The sequence below is a fragment of the Rhinolophus ferrumequinum genome, chromosome 11, assembly GCF_004115265.2.
Source record: "Rhinolophus ferrumequinum isolate MPI-CBG mRhiFer1 chromosome 11, mRhiFer1_v1.p, whole genome shotgun sequence".
Lineage (NCBI taxonomy): Eukaryota > Metazoa > Chordata > Mammalia > Chiroptera > Rhinolophidae > Rhinolophus > Rhinolophus ferrumequinum.
In genome coordinates this window covers 72,561,666-72,579,973 of record NC_046294.1, presented here as the reverse complement: position 1 = coordinate 72,579,973, position 18,308 = coordinate 72,561,666, and the positions used below count along the sequence as shown (strand labels likewise).

Here is an 18,308-nt window from a genome sequence, read left to right as displayed (position 1 = left end):
AGACTTTACAAAAAAGAAGAAATGCTCAATTCTATTAAATATTAGTCAGAGATATAGTAAAATAAGGAATGAAAAATGCTCATCAAATTTACAACAGGAAAGTAATTGGTGACTTTAGGAAATATTAGGTATATATTATATACCTATATGTATATATTTATTAGTTTATTAGTATATATTATCATATGTATTAGAGTAGTAAAAACAGAAACCAGACCAAAATGATTCAAAAAGTAACTTGCTGAATGATTGCAAATAACTTCTCAGAAGGATCCAGTAGAAAAAGAGGTTAAATACACAGATGATACTAATAATCTAAAAGTAATTAACTTGTATTAAGGACCTCATAATATGAATAAAAAACTTCCATATGTGTCAATGTCTTTTGTAGTTGTACTGACCTAAAATCTTCATCAACTCTGTTGAAGCGTGTCTGTTCTTTTGGCAATGCTCCACGGCCAAAAATGGGTTCCAAATACACCCACTTTCTCTGAATATGGTTTAAATTCTGTAGGTACTCGTCTAATTCTGCAAGTTTTCTTTCCCAAATTGACACTTTATCTTCAAATCCTTTATAATAAGGGGAATCCTTTAAGGACTGAAGAAGGCATCTATTGTCTCCAACTTGATTTACTATATCTTTCCAGTCTTTAATCAGCTTGATGGTTCGACTTTGGCTGTCTTCATAATCAATCAATGTAAATACTGCTCCAACTCCCCAAAGATCAAGCTCACGTAAAGCTTCTCTGATTGTAACTTCACCTTGTGCCCGACTATTTAAATCCTATTTTACACAAAATATCCATATTTATTACTTCAACATTAATTGTCATATAAATAAACTATAAGAAATCTATTTTAAAAGATTATTTTTATCTGGCTTTTCATCATTAGCAAAAAATAACCAACATAAGTGGATATATTTTACATGTAATAAAAGAGAATTACTGGCTAATGTATCAATGGATATCAGATACTAAGTATTTAGGTTCACATGGTCAAAGTATATACAAAGTTCTGCCTTATGCTTTTTACTTCTAAAAATAAAATTCATGTGTCCATCACAAGACACAAAACAATCTGATGTATTTAAAGTTTTGCAGACCTCAGACATTCTATTGTAACTTAATTGCAAGCTCTGATACATCTAAAGCGGTTAGCAATCCCATGAAGTTATCTTCTATAGAAGTTGCGCTTTATAACCTCATGATTATCTAAATATGCTCCAGGATTATCAACAAACATAAAAATATACATTTTTAGATAGGAAACAAAACAACTTGATATCTAGAGTCCTTTTATTTTTACACTGAATGGGCAGAACACAACACAGAAAGTCTGCCACTTATGATAGAATTTTGACAAGTTTTACTTTTACCTGAGACCTTTTCTAAATCTGATTAATAAATTGGTTCTTGGTTTGGCTATCTGGATTTTTGTATCCCTTAGCTTCTGTTTATAACATATGCCATGATTTTAAATGTATTATATGTAAAATGATTTGTATTTGTTTACTTTTTGATTAAAGCTGACTCCCTTCTTATAAAGTAAGACAATTTTAATTTTGTATTTTTTTCTCTCTCTCAAAAAAGGGATTTATATTGTTTCTATACCCCCTTAGACAGTGCTAGACATATTGAAAAGTATTACTAATAAAAGAATGATGTAACAGTGGAACACTGTCACTATTTCAAAGGAAGAAACAAATTTAATATGGGGTTTATTTAAATAACAAAATACAAAGCAAAATATAACAAAGGCTTGATATATGAGATATTTCTAAAAGTGATTCTTACTTTAAGGTCTGAAGTTTTGGCAACAATTGTATCAGCTACTCTGAGAAGATCACCAAACACTAGTTTCTCTAGACTAGTTCCTCTAGGAAGGCCAAGTAGACGAAAAAGGTCAAGCCAGTGATCTGGAGAAAGATGTTCTCCTCTTACATATTTCAAGATAGGAACTGCGATCTGTTAAATGAGAATAAAAACAAGAAACATGTATACAAATAGTATACATATGTATACAAGCAAAATGAAAATTATTATTTACTGTTATGATTATTAGGTATAAAAATTTTAATTACTCCATCATCTTATTAACAATCTTGAAATCATATTCTTAAACAGAATGGTATGAAAATTTGTATTAAACATTGCTATGAACACATGCAAATTTCCCTTTGTAGCTTAACATATTTAAAACATGACCTAAAATATTTATATTTTTTATTTTAGGATAGACTTATATCCTAGATATGCTAAACAATTCATATATTAAATTGTGCTAGGAAGTATAAATACTCTGATTTATAACTTTACCATATATTTTTTAGTTCTAACTTCTTTCAAATTGGTAGCAGAAATACCAATGATTTCTATGCTTTATTCTATACTTCCTATTTTTTTTCATGTAATGGAATAATGTAAAAATATATAAACTAAAATTACAGTTCAGTCACTACATAATAAAAGATACATAAAAGTTCCAAATATTTTTTAAATAGAATAAGTAAAACTATCTTACTTTATATTTGTCAATTTCTGATTGTAATTTCACCGTCATTACTGAATGTTCTTCAACCTTCCTTAATCTGTCATGCCAATTCATCAAAAATTCTTCAAACAGATACGTCTTAGTCCTATCAAATACCAGAAATATACTTTGAAACTTAAACCCCAACAAACACTACCAAACTATAAAAATCTAAATATTGTTTTTGAATCCAACCGAAAAGTAATCCAATCTTCACTGGACATTTCCTGAAATCCTTGCTGAAACTCTTCATAAAGGGCCCAAATGTGTGCACAGCTCTCAATGTCTGTAGAGATGCTATATGCCAAAGAGAAGTTGGGCTCTTCTAGTCCAAAATGATGGCAATCATCACTAGTAAAAAAAAATATATACATTGAAAAAAAAAAATAGTGAAACATCGTATTTTTAAATAAGAAAAACTGTCAAATATCAGTGTTACTTAAGTGCATTCCGTGTGTGTGTGTGTGTGTGTGTGTGTGTGTGTTTGTGTGTGTGTGTGTTGCACAATGTGTATCTGATAATAGAGGTACACAGTGGGGGATAAAGTCTACCTTACATGAGAATTTTACTTAGGCATGGGCTCTTCTAAATTCATTAATATGCATTTTTTACAAAGTAGTCAAAGTGAAGTTGGTAACATATATAAATATATTTTATGTACATGATAAAGAAAAAACATACACCAGCTTTTTTCTTATAACTTCAAGATCATCAAACTCAATTTTTTTCTCTTTTATTGACTTTGCACTTTTATCAAGGGTATTTTGCTGGCCAGTTTCAATAACATCGTCACCAGGCTTTAGTTGGTCCCAACGAGCTTTAAATTTCTCCAATTCTTGATAATAAATCTGGAGACGTGATTTCACATTTCCTTTCATCACTTCAATCTATAAGCCAATAGAGTTTATATCATTTAGTTCAGAATAAAATCTCACTTTATTTTCACATTTTTATTTCCAACATTTGCTACTGAAAGGTGAAAAAATATCAATACCAACTTTTTTTTTTAACTTTTATTTGTTTTTAAGTGTGTTTTTCCAGGACTCATCAGCTCCGAGTCAAGTAGTTGTTTCAGTCTACTTGTAGAGGGTGCACCTCACACTGGCCCATGCAGGGATCGAACCAGCAACCCTGGTGTTACGAGCTTCGCGCTCTAACCAACTGAGCTAACCGGTCGTCCCTCAATACCAACTTTTCAACAGATTGTTTTTAATTATTGATTTCAAATGCAATAAAATAATTCAAAAGCTTAAAATTAAACCATAAATTTACAATGAGAGATAATCTGCAAACATCATCATTAAGAACTAATTCATGTGACTAAGAGCACCCATCACAACTATCAGAAGGTGATGTGATTTAAAAAAAAAAAAAAATGTTCAATGACTGCCAGCTGTTCTACCTGAGGGCATTTCCCAGTCTCCCATGCAGCTAAAGGACATAAGACTAAGTTCTTGTCAAATGGGATATGAGTGCAATAGATACGTGCAACTTCCAATTTGTACCCTTAAAAGTTACCACAGATAGTCAGTAAATATATTCATTCATAAGAAAGGATGAAAATAATGACACATGCATTCTTGAATAGCAGGAAGTGAAGATAAACTACATGAAATGATCATTATATAAAGTGTTCTACTATACACAAGTACTTGGAGGTTAATTTCACCAGCAATATAAAATTCTTATAAACCTAAGCTATAATGGAATAAAGATAAGAACCCTTAACTGAGAAAAAATTAAGTATCCATTTTAACAAAATGACTAAAAAGTTCTTACCTGATCTTTAATCATAAGTTGGTGACTTTCCATCATCAACTCAAATTTATCCCACTTAGCTTTCAGATTACTAATTGTTTCTAAACCTCTACCTGCCACAGTTCGTAAAAGTCTGTTTTTATCTTCAGCTTCTTGAAATAAGGGCAAAATCTAAAGGGTAACAAAAAAACATTAAAACAACCTATTTTAACAAATTTCTTAAAATTCCATTTATTTTAATTATTGTTTCATGATTTGCTTCTTAAAAATCAAGAGTCTTGCTTTTAAATAATTGCTAAATTCCTGGGTATAAACTTTCTAATGCTTACTTATTATTATATACAAACTCAACTGATGCACCCTGACATCAGGAGTTAAAAGATAATAAAAGTGGTAATGTGAGACTAAATGAAACCGTGAATCCATAAAGACAATACTACAGCTGTTCGAAGTTCTTATTATAAATGTTCCACACCTAAGAATATGCTAAAGATGCTTCAAAAGGAACTGAAATTAATGATGACTTAAGAGCACAAGTAAATTAAATTATCCTACTTAATAAAGAAGGGAAAGTCATGAAAAAAAGGTATGTAAAAAACAGACAGGTGAATAAGTAAAATCAAGTTCCTACATTCAATTTCTACCTGAAATGCCCTGAGTCATGTATAGTTAGTAATTTTTTCAACAGTGTGGGTGTAAGTCAATAGGTGCTAAAATGCTTGAATTGCTTCTCAGCCTTTTAAAGCACTATAAAACAAGTGTCATTTAAATTAATAAAATATCCGTGTTTTTACTAATCAACAAAGCAATAATAGCCATAGAAAGATTTTTTTAAAAATCACCGTGCATACACAATAGACAACAATAACAAAAAAATTTCTTCAAATATATCTCAGTAGCCAGTTGGCAATCCCTGGGCAGGATTAGTTCCATCTGAGAAACAGAGAAAACCAATGTACCAAGAAGCCACACTGTATTATAAAAATCAGTAAGAAAGGAGAAAAAATAGAGTAGGATTCTAATTTCCTACATGGTAACAGAACTTGGGTTAGCCTGTAAACACTTTACAACACTTTCCTAGTCTACCTGCCTCCATTCCTACTCCTTCAAATCCGGATATATACCAACAGGGAGACATATCAAAGCAAATCTTGTAACATCTTACTGCTAAAAACCCAGCAATAACTCCCAATATCCACAAAATCAAGCCCAAGATCCTTAATGTGGCTCACTGATCTAGCGCTTTGTACTGTCTCCTGTCACTTCCTGCCTCTCATGTGGTTCCCAGCATACAACATCTATTCCTCTTAGTTTTTGTGATGATAACGCTTCATGCTTCTCCTTCCACTTCATTCTCAATCTCCTGTGCTAGAACTCTAAATTTTGGAATGTTTAAACCTGGTCCTATCCCCTCTACTCTTTGCTGTCAACCAGATGGTCTTAGTCCAATCCCATGGCTTTAAATATCATAGATATAAAGACGACTTCCAAATTATACCTCTAGTCTTTACTTTTACTCTAAATTCCATATTCCTCATTCAATTTCCACCTGACATTCATCTCAGTCCCCACCACTTCCAATCCCCAAACACTGTCCTTCTCTCGTCATCCTCATCTCAGTAAAAAGAAGCTAATATCATTAGCTTTCCAGTTGCTCAAGCCAGAAACCTTAGAGACATGTTTATTTCTATCTCTAAACCTCCTCTAACGAATGCATTAGAAGATCTTCTTGGTTTTAACATTGAAATATATCATTAATTTCTCTAGTTCTTTCCATCTCTGCTACCACATGGTACAAGTTTCTATCATCTCTTATCTACCAATTGCAATATCCTACTAACTAGACTCTCTCCTACTTTTTACTCTCTGCTACTACAATCCAGTCTCTACAGAGCAGCCAGAGTAATTGCTTCAAAATGTGAAACACATTGTGTCACTCCCCTGCTTAAATACCTCTAAGGACTTAATTATACTTAGAAAAAAGTCCAAACTCCTTATGATCATGTACAAGTACATTCATAATCTGACCTTTGCACACCTCTCCAATTTCACCTCGTACTACTTTCTTCCTTGAATACTATGGCTTTCTTGATACCATGTTTCCCCGAAAATAAGAACTATCTGAATCATCAGCTCTAATGCATCTTTTGAAGCAAAAATTAATATAAGACCCAGTCTTATTTTAATATAAGACCAGGTTAATATAATATAATATAACATAACATAACAAATGTATAATATAATGTGATATATTATAAAATACATAAAATATATAAAATATAATATATAAAATATTATATAAAATACAACATAAAATATAAAATAAAATATAAAATATAAAATATGAAATAAAATATAAAATAAAATACAAAATGTAAAATAAAATATAAAATACAACATAAAATAATATAACACCGGGTTTTATATTAATTTTTGCTCCAAAAGACACATTAGAGCTGATGGTCTGGCAAGGTCTTATTTTCGGGGAAACATGGTAACTAACTTTCCTGACAATATTTACATTTACCTCTTCTTTGAGCACACCAAGTTCCTTCTCTACCTTGAGATCATTGTATTTGCTATTCATTCTACTTCGAATAATCTGCCCCCAAATCTCTTTCAGATCTCAGTTCAGATGTCATCTCTCTGAGAAGGTCTTCCATGACTACCCACCCTAAGGATCACTTCCCTAAGTGGGCATACTCCTTCTCTCATTTCTCTTGCTCCTCCCTCCTCCTTTCCCCTCCCCTCCTCCCATCCCCACACAAATGTGCATTCCATAAAAACAGAGCATGTTCACAGCTGCAACCCCAACTCTTAGCACAATATCTGGAACTTATCAGGTAATCTATAAATACCTGTCTAGTAAATAAACAAATGAATGCGTCTGTGCTTAGGCTCTAACTGCCACAGCTCATAATGCCGTTACTTCTTTGGTTAATTCCTAATAAAGAAGTAGTACATTATTTTATTTTATTTGCCTTTAAACTCTCTCTATGCCTATCATATCATTACAAATTTTGTAATTCCTCCATGAAAGTATATTATTCAACTCATCTTTAAACTCTCTTACTAATTTTAAGTTTATCATATAGTAGGGACACATAAAAGTTTGTATTCTGATTTGAATTATTTCTCCTCCTTCCTCCAAACATAACTAAAATCATCCATAATATGTTTTATGAAACTTTTGGCTTGCTTATTCTGGGCTCTAGCCTTCTGGATACTGTTTATGAATCTTTACCACTGTTTCACCTTTGTCTCTAATTATGAGCTCTTCCATCATATTTGAGAAAGAGACAGAGAGAGAGAGAGAGAATGAATTTGTAATTCAGCTCCAACTTCATACGTTAGCATCCTCAGATTACAACCCTGGAAGTTAACAGCATGATTTTTTTTTTTTTAAGTTTAGTCTTATTCTAATATGCCACATTATAAAATAGACTGCAAATTTTTCTGAAGCCAATAATAAGCATTATTGTTACTGTTTCATTATACCAACATACCATCAAGAGTCCAATCATGAGCTGATAAAATTTGACCAGATTATATAGACTTCCTTATAATACTGGAATTATATGATATTTCTAAATAGTCACAAAAAATTACCTAATTGAAACATATCCAGTACAGTAAAAATAAATTTAAAAATTTACTTTGTGATTCTCACCTCTGGTTTCCGTTCCTGTAGCTTACCATATTGTAAATTTGCATCACCTATCTCTTCCACAGATTGGGGCATAACTGATAAGACTTCCATAGCCTCAGTAACAAACGTATCAATTTCATGTAAATGAGCTGAATAGATAACATTGAAACATAAGAAATATTATTACCCCAAAATTATTCAGTTAAATAATTTCTAAATCAGGAGTGTTAATCTAATACATTAAACTCTAAATTATCATTTGCTTTCATACAACATAATTTCAAAATGTGTAATAAGTAAACAAATTTCTTCTCTGGAAGTTTAGTTGCTTCACATTACACTTAAACATTTTGAGTGAAAAGTGAAAATACACTCATTCTGAGTAAATTTTACTAAAAATTAGGAACATTTTCAGTCTTTTAAATATTATGCTAAAACATCTCAGTTTAAAGGAAAAAAGAAAGTGTAGTGTTTTGGAAAATAGTAGTGATTTGAAGAGATAAGGAGAAACACATAATACCAGAATTACCTACTGTATTACATACTGAGAAATCAGTAAAATATGCAACAAACTGATACTAGCTCAGACTGCAAATAATTAAAATGCCTTCATTTTTAGACCTCTTAAGAGTTGAACATGAACTTTCCTATTTTATTAAAGTTATAATTTCAAGCACATTATATTCATAATACTCTCCATATCGGTTTTTATAACTATAACATTGTTTTGTACACCTGAAACTAACTAACTATATATATATATATTTTTTTTTAACCATTATTGGAATTCATACTTCATAACTATCAAAGTACATGAATCTCTATATAAAATTAAGTAAAAATAAAAATTAAAAATGTGTATTTACCCTGGATGGACTTCTTCAAAGAAAGAACAAGCATATCAAATAATTTCTGGATGAGATCATCAATCATAGTCTTCACAGGGCTACAATTAATATTTAAACAATCTACCTTGACAGCACTGAAAAATGCCAATGGACAATTTTGACACAAAAAAGACTAATTAGGAGAAAATAGTATCATTATAACATCGTGATTTTGTGTAATACATTTCAAAATTTAACTCAATTGTGATCTTTAAGCACATTTAGATTTCATTTAGCAAAAATGCCTTACCCATACTATTATAAAGCTTTTCATTAAACAATGATTTTGTTATAAATATTGTAGTTTTTAACATCTATTGTATGAGTTTACCAAAAAAATGCAGCAATTATGAATTGCTGAAGTATCAACATGAATATATATATAAATATTTACAAGTTTTATTTATCACAGCATATAATTTTTAAAATATTTATAAAACAAATTTATCCTGCAAAGTACAGACAATAACGATAAGGGTAAGAAAATAAAAACAGAAAGTGAATATAGATTAAATACTAAGAAAATAAAACAATAAGATACTATTTTATACCTATCAAATTGACAAAATTTTAATGAATTGTTAATTCATTATCTTCAATCATGTGGACAAAGAGAACTCTCAGAACTGTTGGTAGGATTATAAAATAATGCAACGTTTGTGAAGAGCAATTTGCCAATTATATGTCAAGTAATTTTAAAATAGGCATATCCTTTGTCTTAATAACTTCACCTTCAGAATTTATCCTAAGGAAATTTTTCAGGGCAGACTCCAAGATTATACACAACTATCTTGATCAAAGTATCAATTAAAATAGTGAAAAACTAGAAACAAACTAAATGCAGGAGTGGCTAAATAAATTATTGTACATGTATACAATTAAAAATCACGTTTTTGAGGACTAGGTAATAACATGGCAAAATATTAATTAAAATAGTGTTAACTAAAAATAGCAGCATATGATATGATCCAAATATTCCAAGTGTATGTACAAATATGTCCAAAACATCAAATCTTAACAGCAATTGCCATTGCACTTTTCTGTATTTAAAAAAAGAAATCCCTCATTCCTCATCTGCCTCCACAAATAAGACCTCTCAATACCTCATATTTCCTCCACCCCATTTGGAGTACCAACAATTTGTTACTAGTCTTCTGGATGATGGCCAACTAACCTCTCTTCCTCTAATCACTTCATTCAGCCATACAAGTCATTATTTCCAAATTAATATTCCTGATGTACAGCTTTGATACTAACACACTTCTGTTTAGAAACCTTCAACAGCAAACCATTCTGACATGAATAAAATCAAAATTCCCTAATTTAGAATGTGAGACTCTCCCAAATCTATACCTATCTACCCCTTTCCAGGAGAATCTCCTCTAGTCTCTAATAAAACATTAACTCTAATCAAATTTTCAATCAACCAACTACTTGTTTTCAGCATACAAATCCCTCTCCTGAGAAGCTCTGCTTTAACCTCCAATTCTTATTTCTACTTGTCAAAATCCTAGTCCAAGAATTTCTATCTTAACAAAACATTCCCTGATTTTCATGCAATAAATGGATGGGATGTCATCATCTTATACATCTCCATAGCTTAGTTCAATCTCTAATATGGAATATAGACTATTCTAACTGATATTAATAACAACTAATAACCACTAACATTTATATTGAGAACTTATCCTGTGCCAGTAATTTACATGAAAATTTTCAATCCTCAAAACATTGAGATAAATACTATAGTTGTAAGTATTTTTTTTTAACTTTTATTTATTTTAAGTGTCTATTTCCAGGACCCATCAGCTCCAAGTCAAGTAGTTTTTCCAATCTAGTTGTGGAGGGCGCAGCTCACAGTGGCCCATGTGGGGATCGAACCAGCAACCTTGTTGTTAACAGCATGGTGTTCTAACCAACTGAGCTAACCGGCTGCCCCTATAGTTGTAACTATTTTAAAGCTGAGGAAATTGAGATTCACCGAGTCTACCTCAACTGACTGTCAAAGTCATGCAGCTGGTAAGAGCCATCTTACTCCAGAATCCACTCCCTTAACCCCTGTATGTACTTGACTTAATCATCCAATATATTTGACTTATTGTACTATCAGAGAGCAAACAACTTGATCTCAGGTACTCTGTCATCTTCATACTCCCATAAGACAAGTTTATATATATTACAAATGCTCACAAAATATTTATTGAAAGAATCAACAAATGAATTAATAAAAGTGATATTAACCTTTATAAATATATGCACAATTAAACAAGGCCTTTCATCGAGCTTATTAAAGAGTGGTTCCAGTTATACGAATTTCAGATAGTGAGGGGAATATATTCTCAAGTATCTGGGTTGTGAGAAGCCCCTCAGAGGATTTCCTCCACATTTAGGGCAATACGAGATGCAGCACTGTGTTGTGTGCCTCCCGGGGCATTCTGAAAGTCACATCTCATTACTTTTATATCCTAGTATGCTCTCAACAGTCGCTTACCCTTCTTAAACTGTGCCTATGCATATGATATATTAGATCCTCATGCCACATCTGGATAGAAGCCTCTTCCTTCAATCTAGTCATCCAACCAGGTTCAGCCAACAGAGCCTCTAGAAGGGAAACTTCTAGCCTCAACAATGCTTTACTCAGATGATCCTCAAGTATCATAGCTGAGCTCTAGAGCAGGTAAAAACTAACCTGACTCGGTGTTACTAAGTGAAGAGTACCCTTACTATCCACAGCAAAACTGTTAGGGTACATAAGTACTACTACTTTAACTTCTAATACCTTGGAAGTCGTTCTACTTCTTTTCCCTTTATTTTCAGTGCTTTAAAATTTTTCTCCCAATCATGAACGGTAGAAAGATGCTTTTCCACTAGAGCTTCCATATCAACTTGCCCAATTACAATCCATTCCTAGTCAAAGAATGAAAAATATTATTAAATTAACATTTTAAAGATTAGGGTCCAATTATTAATAAATATTAATATTAGTGTCCAACCAATAAAAATGGGCAATTATTGCATTTAAGTTAATTTCAATGTAAGTATGTAAACATAATCATTACTGTGTAGTCTAAAGGATAGCAAAAAATTATTTACATAAAAATACAGTGATCATAAAAGCTTTTTGCAGAGACTGAAAAAACCCTTTCTTTAGAGTCTGTTCTCAAATTTGATGTACACAAAGATAGAATCACTTCTTTAAAGCCAAGAGCCACGACAGGCTACAAATCTGAAGGTATCCAGATTCAACTGATTCTAGAAATCTAAAATGCATAGAAGCATTGTAGTGGCAGTTAAGAAACTGGTCGAAGTCTCAGTCATAGTCTCAGGATCAATATAAATGAGCAATGAATGCAATTAGAGTTTATCTTTGGAGTCAGTTAGTAATGATGCACTTAAGCAAAAGTAAGATATTAAATCATCTCGATTTCATTAACTTTGAAGGCTTCCCTCCAAGGATTTCTCTTGCTCCAAAGAATGAAGAACAAGATGTACTTTCCTGAAAGGAATTAAAATTGACACAACAATGTCACATTCCAAGTTGCCAAAAAAATGTTTAAAAGCTAGTTTCTCAATTTTCATATAGTCAAAGACAGAAAATAGATTTTTAATGTAACTGTTTTTTCTCATCTGTGGCCTAAATCTAGCTTGTATAACAATCCTCAACTCTGGCTCTCTGGTTTGCCATATTTTTCTTTTATGCCAAACAAGATAAACTATTGATTTGTACATTTAATACTAATTCAATAAATCAGACGAAATATTATAATAGAAAGATGGAAAACTATATGTGCCATACCTTATGTTGGTGTAAAACAGCTAACAATCTTCTAAAGAGATCTTCTGCTTTGCTGAAAATAGTCAGAAATCCACTTGCATTTCTATCAATCATAATAGAAAAAATAGCTTCATCTCCTGCCTCACCCACTCCCTTAAACTGATTAGGAATACCGATGAATCTCTTCATTTCTCTGTAATATTTAGCCCGAATTTCTTCAAAAGGAGGCCTGAATTGTAACCGTCCTTGTCTGAAAGTAAATAAGTAACTTTAAAATATAAATTATTAGAAAATTATAGATTGAAAATTAAACTGAGTTACAAAAACTCTTACTTGTACATTAAGTCAATACTTATTTCTGGCAGATTCTCATTAAGTGCTTCTAAGCCCATCTGATATTGATGTTCCAGAGCTTTGTACAGTTGATGATTCCAGTGCTGTTTCCACGCATGCATGTCACTTGCTTGGAATCCCTAATGTGTTATATTCACATTTTTATTTAAGATTAGGTAGTAGAATGGGCTTTCATTTGATGCTTTCATATCACATACAGCAAAATTATAAGCAATAAAAAAACTTATTTTAAATGTCTTAAAACTTGTAACTCCTTAATTGCTACTTGGTATGAGAGTTTATATAATAAAGTCAAATACGAAAATCTCTAATTTTCATGTTTCTAAATAGAATACAAAAAGATCAGTAGAATTTTTTAAATCAAGTTAATACGAAATAGATTTTATATTTGGATTTTATTTTAACAGTAACAGGAACAATTTTTTGTGAACTTTTTAATCCTTTTTCAAAAATCCCCATCAAGTACAATTTTCAACTCCCTAAATAATCCATTGCAAATTTAAAAACATGTTAAATTTAAAATATGAAAATGTTCAGTATAGTTTATATACTCTTTTGCTTCCATATATCCATAAACATGTGAATTCTAATACTTTAATTTTTGTTTTTTCTTAAGTTCTAAGAACTGAAAAATATATGTAAATGTGTCAGAGACCTAACTCATATTCAACCAAAATCCCATTACCACCTATTATGTAGCAGGCTTTGTGCTAGCCACTTTTGTATGCAACATTTCACATCAAAGTGTGCATAGAACTGAAATTTTGCCCCCCAAAAGAAAAACATTCTGAAATGGTTATTTTAATCATGAGGCTTCTACCTACATATGTGTATATATGTCACAATCACCTAAAAGAAAACTAACAAATGATAGATATTTAAGCACCAAGACAGAAAAACTACAAACTCTGAATTGAGGGATTTGGCATTCTGAAAGACAAATAGAAACTTTTTATATTTTTAAGTGTAAATGCATTGTTAATTTATGTTCTTGATGCATAATTCAGTCGAATTCTAAATTTATTAGGAATTCATTAATAAAGATTTATAAATAAACCTGATGAACTTTTCATGGATTCATACATTCACATTCTGAAATGATTGTATTTCAAAGTGTAGACACAAAGTAAAACACATTCTACCTGTGCCTCTACACTTGCTAAGCCAGTTCTTAATTCTTGTAGTCCATCTTTCCAACGCTGTTGCTGCCGAAGCAGATCAATATTCATAAGAGTTACCACCTGTTAAAAGTAAGAGCATCATAGTCTCAAAGTATCACCTTAAACATGGTAACTTTTCAGTGGAAAAAAGGAGACAGACACCACCTTAGCCAAGTGATCAAGGTTAACCTCAAATAAGATATATCAACACCTGATCAAATGCACTGAGAAAGGCAAAACATCATTTCTGTGTTATTCTTGCCAAAATTGCATAATCCTAATTTAATCATGAGAAATCTCATATAACCCAAATTGAGAGAGATTCCAGAAAATAACTGACCAGTACTCATCAAAAGTTTCAAGGTCCTGAAAAACAAGGAATGATCGTGGAGGAAGAGATTACTGAATCTCAACAACTAAAGGCAAAGTAGGATCCTGGACTGGATCCTTGGAAAAAAAAGGACATTAGTGGAGAAGTTGTAAAATTGAAAAATGGTCTATTGCCTAGTATTGATAACTGTACTACGGTTACGGTATGTAAGTTGTTAACAACAGGGGAAGCTGAGTGAAGGGTAAATATGAACTCTGTTCTATTTTTACATTTTAAGGCTCAAATTGTTTCCAAATAAGAAGTTATTTAAAATTATATCCTAATTACTTTTTAAATAATATTATTCATGGCTTATTCAATTTTATAAATAAAGTATACCTTTTCACAAAATGTAGTATGCCATTTTCTCAGTTTTCTATTTTCAGTAGCAAGTCGTTCAGCAGCATTTTGGAGTTTTTGAATGTAGCCTTCTAATTCTTTAGGATTATCCCAAGTAATTTGTGACTTTTCCCCACTTCCTGCTTTTGAATTCTACGGTAGAATAAATGACATTTAGTATTTAAATGTATTTCTTTTTTCCAAAATATTCAATATTCTGCATCACAAGTCCAATTATCCCTAACACCGACCTGCAATAAAAAGAGCATATACTAATTTTTCCATTTTACAAATGACAAGGCAATATGGCCAAGATTGAGTAGCCCCATTCCTTTCAGATTCTCTGACAAGTAAAAATCCCTGGACACAACATAACGAATAAGCATTGGAAGAATGAAAGGTAGCAAAAAGCAGACAGACAGCCCACAACCCTCGGGAATGGAGGAACAAGGCACCTGGTTCTCCTTATTGTCTCCCACACATCCAGGACAGGGCACTGGAGAACCTGGGACTACCCACAGGGACAAGAAGCCTATTCCCTCTAACCCAAGGACTAGGAAAACAGGGGCCTAACAACAGAAAACCATTCTAGCAATACACACACAGCTCCAGTCACCACCAATGGAAAAACAACTCTGCAATTTTAGTGGGGCCAAGCTGATTTTCCATCGCCTGATTGGCAAAAGCAGGCAGTACTCTCCACTGCCAAGGTAATGTTGGCAGAGCTGAACTACCCTCTTCTTGTGAGTTTCTTAAATCATATTTGATGACTGAAGCAAAAACATGTAACACCATCTGATGTGGTGCTCTACCTACGTAAAGGAAATACTTAAAACACATGAAAGAGTGGTGAGACACATGTAAAGAGCTACCGGTATACTTCACTTGAAGAGTAAGGCATAGCAAGTTGCTGGAATACAGTAGACCCTCAAATAGCTGATGAGTAAATGACCCTAAGTCATTCAATAAAATACTCTGTGAATCAGTTTAAAAGCATTTACTGATCATTACTACATACAACTTACTGTTGTATTGCTTAAGGGTATGAAAATAGGGTCCCTGCCTTCCAATATTCTACAATATAGTCCGTGGCCAGAGAATTAGAGAGAATCTTAGTGTTCTCTCTCCCCCTATCTTAGCTTTTTATCCACTACTAGGTCTAATTTAACATGTTAAATATAATTATTAAATTCTCACAACCCAATTTCTCAAAATAAGTTTCCTCTTCAGAAATATCAAGGTATTATTTTGAATACATTTATTAGAAAAGGCTCTAAAGGTTTACAATGAAAACAATTTATATATTAGGTGAAAAGATCAAAATAATAAAGTATGATCCCATTTCCAAAAGTACACTTATAAATATGCATAGAAAACAGTTGAAATGGCCTGTTAAGAATGGTCATCTCTTGGTGGTACAATTATAAGACCTTTTTTCTTTTTGTTTACCTTTATTTTTGAATCTTTCCATTATAATAAACTCGTATTGAGCTTTAGCAATAGGAAAAAAACATGTTTTTAATAATATCTGCAAGTCTTTTATAGGTTTCATATAACTTTATATAGAGATTTCATGTAGATTTATATAAACTTCTAGTTGATTTTAAGCCTGAGAACTAGTACGCAGGAAAGAGCGAACATAGAAAGTCTGACTGTTATCCCTCAAAAGACCTGCTTAAAAGACGGGACCTTCGTGGGCATCTGGGTACTTGGAGTTTGGGAGGCTTCCCACTCCCTAACTTTTAAGAATGGCTGACTGTACCTAAACAATATAGCATATGTTGCACACTTGATTTTCTTCGGGGAACATGGAATTTTGATACCCACTAGGCTGAAAATTCCTACCAGCCCCAATAAAAACCTGGGCACTAAGTTGATAATGACCTTCCCTAGTAAGACAGCATTTCACTGTGTTACAACTTATTGCTGGGGGAATCAAAAATGCCCTGTGTGACTGACTCCACTGGGAAAGGACTCAAAGCTCGCGCCTGGTTTTGCCAGGTATTCACCCCATGCACTTTCCCCTTTGCTGATTTTGCTATGCGTCCTCTCACTGTAATAAGTCATTGCTGTGAGTGAGTACAACTACATCAAGTCCTGTGAGTCCTCTAAGATATCACAGAATCTGGGGTTAGTCTTGAGGACCCTGACACAATTAGTTATTTATCTTTAAATAAAATAAAAGAGTATATTCCTCTTCTACATAATTTCTCAAATATTTCATGTTTATGAAGACTAAAAATGTAGATTTCAAAAAGTTAGCAGTCACATAGTGACATATAGTTTAAAAACTATTCTAGGTTTTCCTAATTTCATATGTGTGGATATTTCAATAAGCACAGATAAAGAGCAAATAATCTTAAATTATAAAATCAGGAGGTGATGGAAGAACACTAAAGAGTCTTGTGTATAAGGACTTAACACTTCAGTGAATAAGTAAATGTAATGGCATACAAATTGTACATTATACATACTAATTCAAATGATCAAAATCAGCACCAAAATATGTGAAATATTATAACCATTTAAATCTACATTTGGAAAAAAATGTTACTTGTTAAAAGTAAGTCATTGGGGAACAAAATATAGCCTTAGATCAATGGCTATATCAAGCTGAAGGTATTTTAAAAAACTAAGAAATAAGAAACACTTCACATGTAAAATATAATTATAATAACATGAAAAGTCCATTTACCTTAATTATCTGTTCAAATGCTAAGGCAGATTGTAACATCATTGGTCTCTGACTTTGAATCATTTGTTGATCGATAGAATTGTAAAAATGTGCCACCTACAAAGTAAAAGTCCAATTAGCAAAAATCAATAATAAATAGCACACTTAATTTTTAATTTTATTTCATTTTTAACTGTCTGAATGGAAATAACTTTTCTCAATTCTAAGATTAAAAAAATTGTTTTTCATCTCCATTATTGCATTTATGCATGTATTATTATACAAAAATCAACAAATATGTGTTGAGTTCCTGTAATTTGCTAAGTCATGCCCTGGGGGCTGATCAAACAAAGATTATAAAACTTAGTCCCTGGAATGAGAAGTACAGTCTTATATGGGAACATAGAGGAAACCAGTACAGCATGCTAAGTGCTAAAAAAACTGAAATCTATCCTTGCAATTCTCCAAACCTGCTACTTTCTTTTTCAGTGTATGACACAATGATTTATCCATTTCTCAGATCAAAAAACAAAAACAAAAAAACTTGGTTGTCCTTACTTTTCTCTCGTATCCCATATATATAGTCTATTGACTATATACTTTCAAAACATATATTGAATCCAACCACTTCACCCACCTCCATCCATCCCACCCCAATCCGAGCAGCCTGTTCTCTTGACAATGCCAGTGCTACAGTTTCCTAGCTGGTCCCTCTGTTTTCAATCAGGGCCTTCTGTTGTCTTTGCAAAGCCTTTAAAGCAGCCAGAGTGGTCCATTTTTAAACATAAATCATATCACATATTTTGCTTA

General features: G+C 32.1%; 1 protein-coding gene across 3 annotated transcripts in view; it reads right to left on the bottom strand.

The window, feature by feature from the left end:
* Positions 1 to 18,308, bottom strand: part of DYNC2H1 (dynein cytoplasmic 2 heavy chain 1) — a 290,945-nt gene that overhangs the window by 252,768 nt on the left and 19,869 nt on the right. For all 3 annotated transcript variants that reach the window (XM_033120671.1, XM_033120672.1, XM_033120673.1), the window contains exons 13-26: positions 17,520 to 17,615; positions 14,825 to 14,977; positions 14,098 to 14,196; positions 12,935 to 13,074; positions 12,623 to 12,851; positions 11,606 to 11,733; positions 8,806 to 8,921; positions 7,961 to 8,088; positions 4,312 to 4,461; positions 3,214 to 3,419; positions 2,728 to 2,883; positions 2,524 to 2,638; positions 1,797 to 1,967; positions 402 to 784 (exon numbers count right to left, since the gene is read on the bottom strand). In XM_033120671.1, the coding sequence (XP_032976562.1) occupies positions 402 to 784; positions 1,797 to 1,967; positions 2,524 to 2,638; positions 2,728 to 2,883; positions 3,214 to 3,419; positions 4,312 to 4,461; positions 7,961 to 8,088; positions 8,806 to 8,921; positions 11,606 to 11,733; positions 12,623 to 12,851; positions 12,935 to 13,074; positions 14,098 to 14,196; positions 14,825 to 14,977; positions 17,520 to 17,615 (2,270 nt within the window). The remainder of the gene's footprint in view (positions 1 to 401; positions 785 to 1,796; positions 1,968 to 2,523; positions 2,639 to 2,727; positions 2,884 to 3,213; positions 3,420 to 4,311; positions 4,462 to 7,960; positions 8,089 to 8,805; positions 8,922 to 11,605; positions 11,734 to 12,622; positions 12,852 to 12,934; positions 13,075 to 14,097; positions 14,197 to 14,824; positions 14,978 to 17,519; positions 17,616 to 18,308) is intronic.